At 41.4% G+C, this 14042-nt stretch overlaps 1 protein-coding gene across 1 annotated transcript; it reads left to right on the plus strand.

Moving 5' to 3' along the window:
* The first annotated feature begins 3610 nt into the window (after window positions 1-3610).
* On the plus strand, window positions 3611-13572 carry LOC115192704 (ferritin, middle subunit). Its single transcript, XM_029751487.1, has 3 exons — window positions 3611-4060; window positions 4577-4723; window positions 12391-13572. The coding sequence occupies exons 1-3, from the start codon at window positions 3893-3895 to the stop codon at window positions 12691-12693; spliced, it is 618 nt and encodes a 205-aa protein (XP_029607347.1). The 5' UTR covers window positions 3611-3892; the 3' UTR covers window positions 12694-13572.
* The last annotated feature ends 470 nt before the right edge of the window (window positions 13573-14042 follow it).

The following is a 14042-nucleotide window of genomic DNA, read 5'->3' on the forward strand; positions in this document are numbered from 1 at the left end:
TGGTGGTGGTGGTGTTTTTTCCTGTGTACGTGTTTTCGGTTTACCTTCTTATCCATAATAAAAAGAAGATGAGTACACATAACCCCGCTGCGTATTGGTCCACTTTCTCCGACGATGATTTCTCTATATCTTCAGACGAAGAAGAGTGTGACACCTAAGCAAGCTGGTCCTGGGGCTCTGTTCACAAATGCAAACAAGACCCCACAGAGCCCCAGGACAGCAACATAATTAGACCCAACCAAATCATGAGAAAACAAAAAGATACACTTTAATTTAACTAGGCAAGTCAGTTAAGAACAAATTCTTATTTATCAATGACGGCCTACCCCGGCGACACTGGACCAATTGTGCGCCACCCTATTGGACTCCCAATCACAGCCAGATGTAATACAGCCTGGATTCAAACCATGGACTGTAGTGACGCCTCTTGCACTGAGATGCAGTGCCTTAGACAGCTGCGCAATTATGAGCCCTAATTACTTGACACATTGAAAGAATTAACAAACAAAACAGCAAATTATAACGCTATTTGGCCCTAAACAGAGAGTACACAGTGGCAGAATACCTGACCACTGTGACTGACCCAAAATTAAGGAAAGCTTTGAGTATGTACAGCCTCAGTGAGCACAGCCTTGCTATTGAGAAAGGCCGCAGTAGGCAGACCTGCCTCTCAAGAGAAAACAGGCTATGTGCACACTGCCCACAAAATGAGGTGGAAAGTTAGCTGCACTTCCTAACCTCCTGCCAAATGTATAACAATATTAGAGACAAATATTTCAGTAAGATTACACAGAACCACAAATAATTAGAAAAGAAACCCAATTTTGATAAACTCCCATAACTATTGGGTGAAATACCAGTGTGCTATCACAGCAGCAGGATTTGTGACCTGTTGCCACAAGGGCAACCAGTGAAGAACAAACACCATTGTAAATACAACCCATATTTATGTTTATTTATTTTCCCTTTTGTACTTAAACTATTTGAACATAATCTGACATTTGACATGACTTTAATCTTTGGAACTTTTGTGGGTGTTATGTTTACTGTAAAAAATATATTGTTTATTTCACTTTTGCTTATTATCTATTTCACTTGGTTTGGCAATGTAAACATATGTTTCCCATGCTAATAAAGACCCTTAAATTGAAATTGAGAAAGGGAGAGAAGAGGGAAGGAGAGGAGAGTGAGGGGTGTTAGAGAGGAGTGGCGCGGGGCAGGGGAGGTCCAAGACAGAAAATAGTCTCTAACACCGGAAGATATGAATGCAGTCACTGACACTACTTGTGGACGAACATAAACTCAGCAAAAAAAGAAATGTCCTTTCACTGTCAACTACGTTTATTTTCAGCAAACTTAACATGTGTAAATATTTGTATGAACATAACAAGATTCAACAACTGAGACATAAACTGAACAAGTTCCACAGACATGTGACTAACAGAAATTGAATAATGTATCCCTTAACAAAGGGGGGGTCAAAATCTGGTGTGGCCACCAGCTGCATAAAGTACTGCAGTGCATCTCCTCCTCATGGACTGCACCAGATTTGCCAGTTCTTGCTGTGAGAGGTTACCCCACTCTTCCACCAAGGCACCTGCAAGTTCCCGGACATTTCTGGGGGGATCCAACAGGTCCCAGACGTGCTCAATGGGATTGAGATACGGGCTCTTCGCTGGCCATGGCAGAAAACTGACATTCCTGTCTTGCAGGAAATCATGCACAGAACGAGCAGTATGGCTGGTGGTATTGTCATGCTGGAGGGTCATGTCAGGATGAGCCTGCAGGAAGGGTACCACATGAGTGAGGAGGATGTCTTCCCTGTAACGCACAGCGTTGAGATTGCCTGCAATGAAAAGAAGCTCAGTCCGATGATGCTGTGACACACCGCCCCAGACCATGACGTACCCTCCACGCTCGTCAGTGAAGAGCACTTTTGCCAGACCTGTATGGTCCAGCAACAGTGGGTTTGTGCCCATAGGTGACATTGTTGCCAATGATGTCTGGTGAGGACCTGCCTACAAGCCCTCAGTCCAGCCTCTCTCAGCCTATTGCAGACAGTCAGCACTGATGGAAGGATTGTGCGTTCCTGGTGTAACTCGGGCAGTACCTGTCCTGCTGGTGTGATGTTCGGATGTACCGATCCTGTGCAGGTGTTGTTACATGTGGTCTGCCACTGCGAGGACGATCAGCTGTCCGTCCTGTCTCCCTGTAGCTTTGTCTTAGGCGTCTCACAGTACCGACATTGCAATTTATTGCCCTGGCCACATCTGCCTTCCTCATAACTCCTTGCAGCATGCCTAAGGCACGTTCACGCAGATGAGCTAGGACCCTGGGCATCTTTCTTTTGGTGTTTTTCAGAGTCAGTAAAGGCCTCTTTAGTGTCCTAAGTTTTCATGTGTGACCTTAATTGCCTACTGTCTGTAAGCTGTTGGTGTCTTAACGATCGTTCCACAGGTGCATGTTCATTAATTGTTTATGGGTCATTGAACAAGCATGGAAACAGTGTTTAAACCCTTTACAATGAAGATCTGTGAAGTTATTAGGATTTTTACAGATTATCTTTGAAAGACAGTGTCCTGAAAAAGGGATTTTTTTTTCTCCTGAGTTCACATGATAGCATCCTGTTTAGTATGGTGATAGAATTCCAATTTGGCCAGTGTCCAGGGGGTAGGGACCACTGAGCTATGGGGAAGTCCAATTCTGCACTGTTGGTCTAAAAGTGTTCCTGACATGTCTGGCTGATTATGGGATGCGTATGCCATTGTTCTAAAAGCCAGGAACAATACGTTGTAATGAACACGATGGGAGACAGAGAGCTGGTTTCAAGCACAGGGCACAGCAGGTGTTTATTGTAAAGGGCCACAGGAGGAGGCAGGTAGCTGGGTCCAGGGGCATGCAGAAGGTCATACACAGGGGTCCAAAAAGCCAACAGTACAGGCAGGGAAAAGGCTAGTAACGTTATCCGAGAGATCAGGTAATAAATTGATAACAGGAAATGCGATAGGCTAAAGTACAGGCAGGGAATAGACAAAAGGCGTAGTTAGTGAGGCAGGCAAAAACAATCACACAAGGGAGGTGCAAATTATGGGGAAATCCAGAGCTCCTAATCGCAGTGTGTCACAAAACAAACAATACATCACAATGATGGGGTGCAAAACCTGAACTAAATAGTGTGTGATAATGACATACAGGTGTGTGAACAGGTGATCAGAATTCAGGTGATTGGGATCTGGAGAGTAGGCTGCGTTCAGGGGATCTATGTGTTTGAGAGTTTGAACTGGAAAGTGGGCTGCGTTCAGAGGATCTACGTGTTTGAGAGTGGGAGTTGGAAGCAGACGTTACATTCAGCACTTCAAATAAAATATACAAGAACTGTGCTTATTCAAGCACATACCCCGCTTTCAAAAATAAAGTGATTCTATTCTATTTTATTTTGACTAACCGAACTTATTTTCTGACGCGCAACATCCCATCCCAGCATACTTCGCATGCATTAGCCACTGTTCATGCTCACTTTTTAATTACACAATTTTCACTAATCGTTGTTTAATTTTACTATTTGTAATTGACGTCGCGCTTCACTCTCATTTAGCGCAGTGTCGATCACACGCACCGGATGAACTTGAGAATCTGAACTGGAAACGATTTCTCCATTTCTAAATGATCCTACACTCTCGCAACCAAAGACTGCAAACAAAACTTATAGTGTATGTAGTTGTTTATATTAGGCTATTCATTTAGTATTAAAGGATAAATATTATCACAAGTTTATGGGAAGGAGATAGTGTGGTTCAATCGAGATCAGTTGTGAGCTGGCCCACTTTAGACTTCATCAGTTGTGTAATAACGGTTGTTGTTACAATCTAACCACCGTCGGGAATTTTTAAACATGGCTGAACCAAGTGTCAAGAGATTAAAGACCAACCTGCCTATCTGTAAAATTCACCGACCATTTGTCGGGAGCAGGGTGAAACAGAACCTCCCGGCGGTCGTTGAGGAGAGTTTGTGCGGAGTATCTACAATGCTTATGGAGTTTGCTTACAGACTTGATTCACTGGTAAGGGCGACCTAACCATCCAGCAATAGGCTATAAGTGCAAGTTACTTGTTTACAAAATGTTCTATGGGAAAATTGGATGTTTATAAATAAAGGCTATTTGAAATTGCATGCATTTTTTAATAAAATAATTTATGGCCTGAATCACTGGTATATTTGCCATATACCACATCTCCTCGGGCCTTATTGCTTAATTATAAACTGAGTGGTTCGAGCCCTGAATGCGTGCCTTTTTGCTTAATTTAGAGCTAATCGTGACTGTCATTCCACAACATTGCATAACTAATGTGTACAAGCAATGAATCTTACAAGTCTTCATCTTATCATTTATTTCCATTTCCATACTTAGTCATATTTGCACAGGCCTTTGATGAGTGGATGAAATGTACCAAGTAGCTTAAAGTTAGTCACAATATGAATTAAGCTGTATGCTATCCAATACAGCAATATATGTCAATAACCCACTTGTAAATGGATCATTCTCACTGGAGTTACTCTATACGATTCACTCTTCCAGGCCAAGATATTTGAGCAGGATGACATTTCCTTGACAAGAGTGGCAGCGTTCTTCCATGAACACTCTGAGCAGGAACGGGCGCAGGCTGAGGCCATGCTGGACTACCTGTCAGACAGAGGGGGACAGTACTGTAATAAAGACATACAGGTACACTGTAAGACTTTTCTGTCATTTCAACAGGAAAACACTGTAGAATGCACAGTAAAATACCTTAAATGTGTTTTACAGCATTAATGCTGTAGATTGTACTACATTATGGGTAAAATGCTGAAAAATACTGTTATTAACTGTAAGTGTAAGCCTCCTGTAAAAATTACTCTAACTTACTGTAATTCTTTACAGTAGTACCTGAACACTGCTGTAGTTGGCGGTGCCAAACTGTCTGTGGTGTGTGAGAGAGAGAGAAAGAGAGCTGTAATCTCATATTTGAAACCAACACTGTTCTCAGGGCAGGTCTGCCGGTTTTGACTGGCATAAGTTACTTTTCTTAGCAGGTTACGAGAATTAATGCAGCATGTTATGATAATTAGGTAAAGGTTAGGAAAGCTAAAATGCTAACAATGTCCTGGACGCGACTCAAACCTTTCTACAATCAGGCCTGCCCTGAGAACAGACTTGATTTCCACTAATGCGATGCTCTGCGCCAAACGGTCTGTGAGGGAAGACTCATGAGAAAATTAGCTTTCTGTTCTACTCAAGCTATTTTATTTTGTATTTTCGTGGAAAAGTCGGCTAAATATTTTTGAGCAGCTGCTACGTATGTACTAATTCCATATACAGTTGTGGCCAAAAGTTTTGAGAATGACAAATATTAATTTTCACAAAGTCTGCTGCCTCAGTTTGTATGATGGCAATTTGCATATACTCCAGAATGTTATGAAGAGTGATCAGATGAATTGGAATTAATTGCAAAGTCCCTCTTTGCAATGCAAATGAACTGAATCCCCCAAAAACATTTCCACTGCATTTCAGCCCTGCCACAAAAGGACCAGCTGACATCATGTCAGTGATTCTCTCGTTAACACAGGTGTGAGTGTGGACGAGGACAAGGCTGGAGATCACTCTGTCATGCTGACTGAGTTCGAATAACAGACTGGAAGCTTCAAAAGGAGGGTGGTGTTTGGAATCATTGTTCTTCCTCTGTCAACCATGGTTACCTGCAAGGAAACACGTGCCGTCATCATTGCTTTGCCCAAAAAGGGCTTCACAGGCAAGGATATTGCTGCCAGTATGATTGCACCTAAATCAACCATTTATCGGATCATCAAGAACTTCAAGAAGAGCGGTTCAATTGTTGTGAAGAAGGCTTCAGGGCGCCCAAGAAAGTCCGCAAGCGCCAGGGCCGCTGGCGCTCCTAAAGTTGATTCAGCTGTGGGATCGGGGCACCACCAGTACAGAGCTTGCTCAGGCGGGTGTGAGTGCATCTGCACGCACAGTGAGGCGAACACATTTGGAGGATGGCCTGGTGTCAAGAAGGGCAGCGAAGAAGCCACTTCTCTCCAGGAGAAACATCAGGGACAGACTGATATTCTGCAAAAGGTACAGGGATTGGACTGCTGCGGATTGGGGTAAAGTCATTTTCTCTGGTGAATCCCCTTTCCAATTGTTTGGTGAATCCGGAAAAAAGCTTGTCAGGAGAAGACAAGGTGAGCACTACCATCAGTCCTGTGTCATGCCAACAGTAAAGCATCCTGAGACCATTCATGTGTGGGGTTGCTTTTCAGCCAAGGGAGTGGGCTCACTCACAATTTTGCCTAAGAACACAGCCATGAATAAAGAATGGTACCAACACATCCTCTGAGAGCAACTTCTCCCAACCATTCAGGAACAGTTTGGTGATGAACAATGCCTTTTCCAGCATGATGGAGCACCTTGCCATAAGGCAAAAGTGATAACTAAGTGGCTCGGGGGAACAAAACATCAATATTTTGGGTCCATGGCCAGGAAACTCCCCAGACCTTAATCGCATTGAGAACTTGTGGTCAATCCTCAAGAGGCGGGTGGACAAACAAAAACCCACAAATTCTGACAAACTCCAAGCATTGATTATGCAAGAATGGGCTGCCATCAGTCAGGATGTGGCCCAGAAGTTAATTGACAGCATGCCAGGGCGGATTGCAGAGGTCTTGAAAAAGAAGGGTCAACACTGCAAATATTGACTCTTTGTATCAACTTCATGTAATTGTCAATAAAAGCCTTTGACACTTATTAAATGCTTGTAATTATACTTCAGTATTCCATAGTAACATCTGACAATAATATCTAAAGACACTGAAGCAGCAAACTTTGTGGAAATTAATATTTCTGTCATTCTCAAAACTTTTGGCCACGACTGTACTATATATTTCTATATACCTGAAGGTTTTCTTAACTAAGCTACTAACTATCTAGCTAACGTTAGCTTGTTTGGATTGTGTTAGCTAACAGTATAGCCAAGTTGACATGTCGGTCGGTTGCGTTGATCTTTCTTGCTGGTAAAATAATCAGTGATATTGTAGCTATAGAGCAAATCATTTTAGTATTAACAACGTGCAGAAATCCATATGTGTGTTTGTTTGGATAGGCTACTTAACCCGTGGGTGCATGACATGGTGCTAACGCTATGCTATTATTAGTGGGAAAGTGTTCATAGGCTTCACCAGGCAAAAATACAGTTCGTCTAGGGAGGGAGCGAGAGTTTAGCTATGTCGAATACACCTTTAGTTTGTCAACAGGCACGGACTGACATTTTGCCTTGGGATGTATACTTTTTGGGTGATTCTGCAGTTGGAATGAGAAGAATGGAAGCTCTCAGATGAAAGGGGAATGGTGCTTGCCTAATGTTAGCTATAGCTCAGCGATGGCGAACTCCATTGGACACCTTTCTCTAAATATCTCTGCTTAATGTTAGCTCTTTTCAGTCTCAGGGTGCATGTGATTTAGCAAAAGTGTAGTCGAATATTCCCCCTATGCTTTTGTTATCCTTATTAGTCCATTAAATTAATAAATTCAGCAACAACATGCAGACTGAAATTTTACCCTGCAGGATATTAAAGTTATCTTTTATTTTCATTTTCTTCAGATTGTGTGGTTAGCTTGCTAGCATTATTCAGGGCGATGGTAGTGTCATTTTCTGCTTGAGTTGAATTTTCCTTGTGCTTTTGCTAATCTTTCAGAAGTGATCCTTATCCAAACATTAATTAGGCAACATTAAATTAATGATATCTGAAACATCAGGCACAGACTGATATTTTATTTAGCCTTGTAGTGTATAATTATTTTGTTTAGATTGTGTGGCTGGCATGAGTTACATAGTAACGTATAGCTTGATAGCTCTTGGTGTGTGAATGGCATTTGGTGGCTGGGGGTAGTGTAATTTTCATATTGCAGGATGGCTCGTAGCTGGAAGTAGCTTTATTGGGAATGTACAGGTGTAAATCCTGTCATTTCTGTTTCCTAAATTTTAAAGCATTCGTAACGCATGCAAAAAAAAACATAGAAATGTTGTGAACTACAGTTTTGCTTGTGGGGTGCCCTTGCACCGAAGCATCACTACTTGTTACACTACCCTGACCTCATCCTGCAATTTGGGCGACTCATTCGTTTGTGGACACTGAGGTTTGAGAGAAAGCACTCCTACTTCAAGGAGTGTGCCAGAAACTTGTCTGAGAGCCACAAGTTTCTCCAATATTACTTATGCAGCGGCCAATTGTTTCCACATAGCATTAAGCATTAACATTGTTGGTGTCATGAATTAATTTGAGGAGCGATTATATAACAACACCATTCAGGGACCTGGACAGTCAAAAGGGTTCACAAAGCAAAGCATTGCAGAGGTCTAAAATTGTATACAAAGTAAAAACATACACTAAAGGCCTTGTTGTAATGGGAAAATATGATGACGGATACACATTTGGAAAGATCTCACTGATTCTGGTCACAGAATCACAGGTCCATTTAATTGTTGGGGTGTATCAGTCTGTGTCACTGGTCGACCTCAGGGTTAATTTTATACCAGATTCTCTGATTAATTACAGTTGAAGTCGGAAGTTTACATACACTTAGTTTGGAGTCATTAAAACTGGTTTTTCAACCACTCCACAAATTTCTTGTTAACAAACTATAGTTTTGGCAAGTCGGTTAGGGCATCTACTTTCTGCATGACACAAGTAATTTTTCCAACAATTGTTTACAGACAGATTATTTCACTTATAATTCACTGTATTACAATTCCAGTGGGTCAGAAGTTTACATACACTAAGTTGACAGTGCCTTTAAACAGCTTGGAAAATTCCAGAAAATGATGTTATGGCTTTAGAAGCTTCTGATAGGCTACTTGACATCATTTGAGTCAATTGGAGGTGTACCTGTGGATGTATTTCAAGGCCTACCATCAAACTCAGTGCCTCTTTGCTTGACATCATGGGAAAATCAAAAGAAATCAGCCAAGACCTCAGAAAAAATTGTAGACCTCCACAAGTCTGGTTCATCCTTGGGAGCAATTTCCAAACGCCTGAAGGTACCATGTTCATCTGTACAAACAATAGTACGCAAGTATAAACACCAAGGGACGACGTAGCCGTCATACTGCTCAGGAAGGAGACGCATTCTGTCTCCTAGAGATGAACATATTTTGGTGCGAAAAGTGCAAATCAATCCCAGAACAACAGCAAAGGACCTTGTGAAGATGCTGGAGGAAACGGGTACAAAAGTATCTATATCCACAGTAAAACGAGTCCTATATCGACATAACCTGAAAGGCTGCTCAGCAAGGAAGAAGTCACTGCTCCAAAACCGCCATAAAAAAGGCCGACTATGGTTTGCAACTGCACATGGGGACAAAGATTGTACTTTTTGTAGAAATGTCCTCTGGTCTGATGAAACAAAAATAGAACTGTTTGGCCATAATGACCATCGTTATGTTTGGAGGAAAAAGGGGGAGGCTTGCAAGCCAAAGAACACCATCCCAACCATGAAGCACGGGGGTGGCAGCATCATGTTGTGGGGGTATTTTGCTGCAGGAAGGACTGGTGCACTTCACAAAATAGTTAACATCATGAGGAAGGAAAATGATGTGGATATATTAAAGCAACATCTCAAGACATCAGTCAGGAAGTTAAAGCTTGGTCGCAAATGGGTCTTCCAAATGGACAGTGACCCCAAGCGTACTTCCAAAGTTGTGGCAAAATGGCTTAAGGACAACAAAGTCAAGGTATTGGAGTGGCCATCACAAGGCCCTGACCTCAATCCTATAGAAAATTTGTGGGCAGAACTGAAAAAGTGTGCGCAAGCAAGAAGGCCTACAAACCTGACTCAGTTACACCATGTTCAACTGTTTTCCTATTTTTTAAAAGTTTTTTTATAAAACATTTTTTTCTTACATAATCCTGTATTTTCAAGAATGACCTATTCTGATGTCTTGGTTTGTGTATGGTGAAGTACATTATTGGCCAGTATTTGTCAATGTTCTTATCACTGTATCTCTCTGTCTTTCTCTCCCCTACTATCTGGAGTTGTAATGTTGCTCTTTTCAAATGTTGTTCTTTGTGGTTAAAGTGCAAATAATGTGAAATTCATGTTTTGAATTTGAATAAATATATATATTTGTACACATTGTTTTTCTTACAATATTACATTTCAGGGAGCTGTCTTCTAAAGACAACCTGCAATGCTGCTTAGTACTGTAAAATAATTGTATATTACTGTAGGTATTTCCCTGTAAATTTACAGCATTATACTGGCACCACAGTTGCCAGTTTAATACTGTAATTTTGCTTTACAGCAGTGATGCTGTAATATAGTTTACAGTATGATTTTCCTTACTGTAAAACATATTACATCATCCCTGCTGTAAATTTACTGCATGGATGTTGTAATATGTGACATACTGTATTACAGCATCCTTGCTGTAAATTTACAGCAAGAATTCTGTAATAATTTTTACAGTAAGGAAAATGGTACTGTAAACGATGCCTGTTCTACTCATTCTAATTCTGTGTGCCCACTACCGGGGGAGAGGGGATGGGTTCCTCCTAACTTTAGGCAGTGAAGTAGGGCATGGGTCATGCATGCATGCTGTCTTCCTTCTGGCTAAATAAATTGGCACACTAGCTCGGTTTCCATTCAATTGGCCACAGATTTTCATGCGGATATTCTAAAATCTGCATAAAAACAATAAGCGCATTTTCCCACCAGATGTGAGTTTCCATCAAACTGACTTGTTGCAGATAAAAGGCTGTGCGTGATGAAGTAGTGCACATAAATTACTTATAATAAAAAACATAAGTTCGATGGTCATCTCAATTTCAACTTTACCGATGGTTTTCACAACAAACTGTTGTGATAAATAGCAAACTTGCACAATCTGGTTTTGACACATGCTGTCAAGACAAGATATCCCTCACTGATAGTGGACAGGGGGTTAGTTATATGATGAGATATGAATAAGGGAAAGATCATTTTATTTGATCATTGGCAGCCAAGCACCGGTCACCAGCATTCCACTAATAGCTTACCCTCAATATTTGGACTATTGGAAATTTGCATGATCACAGTGCATTTACCCACCATGTGAAGTTCATCATAATTTATTTAACCTCCTATAAACGTCTCATGCTTTTCCACGTTGTGGTGGTAGGCCCATATCATGTGACTCCAAGTTTACTTTATTATATCGATATTTGCGCATAAAGGCATTTCCACCGCCATTTCTTGCATAATTAATTTTACAGACACAAAAAGGTCCCACCATGTCGAACGAACAAATTGTCTGTGGACATTTATGAAATTGTACCAACATTTGCTGTTTCCATAAGCCCTGTCATGACTGTTTTTTATGCGTAAGGCAATTATTTTGCATTAAATGGTTGTGTGGAAATCTGGTTACTGTCTATGCTTGGTGCTAGGGATAAGGGGTTGTGACTGGACAGAATAGGGACGTCTGAGGCCAAGGGGGATCGGGGGTTAAACCCTAACCCTGGAGCTTTTCCTGGGGCTCAGGCCTATTGCCTGTCAGGGTGTACATTTCCCCTGAGTTCCGGAAAATTGGGGAGATTAATGTGCAGGCGGAAGGACGAGGCATTAATTGTGTTTCCAGATGTACGGGGTGGCGTTGACACTTTAGTGCCGTGTCCTCTTTCTGCCTCCTCCAGTTTTACGAGTCATGTCAAATCGATCCCAAGTGGGACCGCTAAGGGGTCCATCATCAGCAATTTGGGACACCTTGTTATCCATTGATCTGTGAGGGCAAATGATGTGTCCTGAATAAGTCTATTCATCAGTTCTGATATTATTACGATTTGTATTCAATTCTGCAACCAATTCTTCAACTTTGGTTGAAGTTTGGAAAGAAGTTGTCTGAAAGGCTTTTTGTTGTTTTCTTTATAAAACAGTTTGGATGGATTCATTTTCATAAAGATCATAGTTAAAGTAGGAGATATATATATATATATATACAAGTGTTTTCAGATTTTAAGAAACTAAAGTAGTGTAATAATGAATTAAAGTAAAAATATACAGTTATCCTTCAGTAAGGGGGACAATTAAGTGAGCTGTTCTGTTCTAACATCTACATTTTGGTTATTAGCACAAGGTTTCCCAAAGCCGGTCCTGGGGCCCCCCCTGGGTGCACGTTTTGGTTTTTGCACTAGCACTACACAGCTGATTCAAATAACCAACTCATCATCAAGCTTTAATTATTTGAATCAGCTGTGTAGTGCTATGACAAAAAACAGAATGTGCTCCCGGTGGGGCCCCAGGACCGGCTTTGGGAAACCCTGATTTAGCCCATTGTAATGGCCGTCTCTGTATGTGTGTGTGCTGTCATTCTCCCCCAGAGGCCAGGCTGTGAGGAGGTGTGTGCGGTGATCCCAGCCCTCGAGCTGATGCTGGGCCAGTGGAAGGAGGAGATGTCTGTGATGGTGGAGCTCAGCCAGCTGTCCAAGGAGCACAGCGACCCGCACTCCGCCAGCGTGGTCAAGAGCCGCTTCCTGGGGCCACTGGTGCCCCGCGTCAAACTGCTGGGAGACCTCCTGACCAACGCCCGTAGAGTGGGCTGCACCATTGACCGCTCGGGGGGCTTTGGGGAGTACCTCATCAACCAGCTGCAGGAGGAGTTGACCAACGTCTCCAGTGGATGAATCACTCACGCACTAGTGTGTTTCCATTAAAGAAGCCTACTTGGTGAGTTAGACTCACAAAACAAGCCTTTCCTGTCATGTCTGGGTTTTTTTTTTGTCTGGGCACCTATATTGTGTTATTGCTAGTCAGTAAGACCAATGTATTGTAGAAGACACTCCAAAGTCCTCTATGGAAATTATTTCTGAACTGAGCAAACAAGGGGGGGATGGCTTAGTTACAACTTGCTACATTCTTGAATGTAAACTGAACCAAGCTATAGCACTTCTTCCAAATTCCTAAGCTTGAATATCTGCCCTATTTTGTAAATGTTTGGTTCAACATATTGATGGGGATGTTGCGTTATGTTACAGAGGGTGGAAGGTCTTGAATCCAGTATTTTAAGTTCTAGAGACTACCAAAAATGAAGAATACATGTATTATGTACTTGATCTGGGCTTTTAAAAGGGCACAGCCTCAGTGTATCATGTATGTATTCCATAAGCAAAGTTGAGCCTTGATGTCTTAAAGGCACTGTTGGATGAATTGAGAGGTACCAATGCGACAATCAAAGTTGAAGGCAAGCACTTCAAATACTGTAATATCTGGTATTTTTTTCTGGATGACACCTGCATTGACAATCCTCACAATATACTATGTTAAGTGGCTTATAATGTGAAGTATTTCTGTATTCACTATGTTACAAAGAGATCATTGATTCGTTAGAAATTCTGGGTTGGTGATTAAGGGATATTGTTTGGGAATGGTCTCATCCATACACTTTGTGTCCACAAAACGTTGCTTTTAAATATACTGTTGAAATATTCACTATCCCTCTTCATCACATACAGTACAATGTTACAACAATGTCTTCCTTTTGAAATAAAGTTTTGAAAAAAAATTATAAGCTCTCTTTGTTCTATATGGCTCATATAGTGTTTAATGTAATATAAGTGTTCGTAGTGACTTCAATTTCCTGACTGTCAAAGGATTCTGGATTTTTGCAGGAGTTTTGTATGGGATGTCAACACTGGCTTAATCAACTCACTATCGCCATCTAGCGATCCTAACCCAGACCTAGATATTGTGTGTATGTACTGATATGTACTGTCGGCTTTGTGTGACGTTTTAAATGTATGTATTTCACTCCTTCACTGATCATGTTATGTCCTATGTATTATGTCATGTTTTATGTGGAACCCAGGAAGAGTAGATGAGGCTTTTGCAGATGCTAATGGAGATCCTAATAAATACCAATACATTGAGGTTTTCAAGTAGCAGGCTTATCGTGGCCTATTATTCTCCAGTAGGCCTGTCTATAAAAATTTTAAAAAACCTTCAGATCATAACAGAAGTTACAGCCATGAGACCA

The sequence above is a fragment of the Salmo trutta genome, chromosome 4 (assembly GCF_901001165.1).
Source record: "Salmo trutta chromosome 4, fSalTru1.1, whole genome shotgun sequence".
In the NCBI taxonomy this organism is placed as follows: domain Eukaryota; kingdom Metazoa; phylum Chordata; class Actinopteri; order Salmoniformes; family Salmonidae; genus Salmo; species Salmo trutta.

Coding starts and splice junctions, on each gene's coding strand:
- LOC115192704 (XM_029751487.1), top strand. CDS start 3,893: ATGGCTGAACCAAGTGTCAAGAGATTAAAGACCAACCTGCCTATCTGT. Junction 4,061..4,576: donor CTTACAGACTTGATTCACTG/GTAAGGGCGACC, acceptor TCACTCTTCCAG/GCCAAGATATTTGAGCAGGA. Junction 4,724..12,390: donor ACTGTAATAAAGACATACAG/GTACACTGTAAG, acceptor ATTCTCCCCCAG/AGGCCAGGCTGTGAGGAGGT.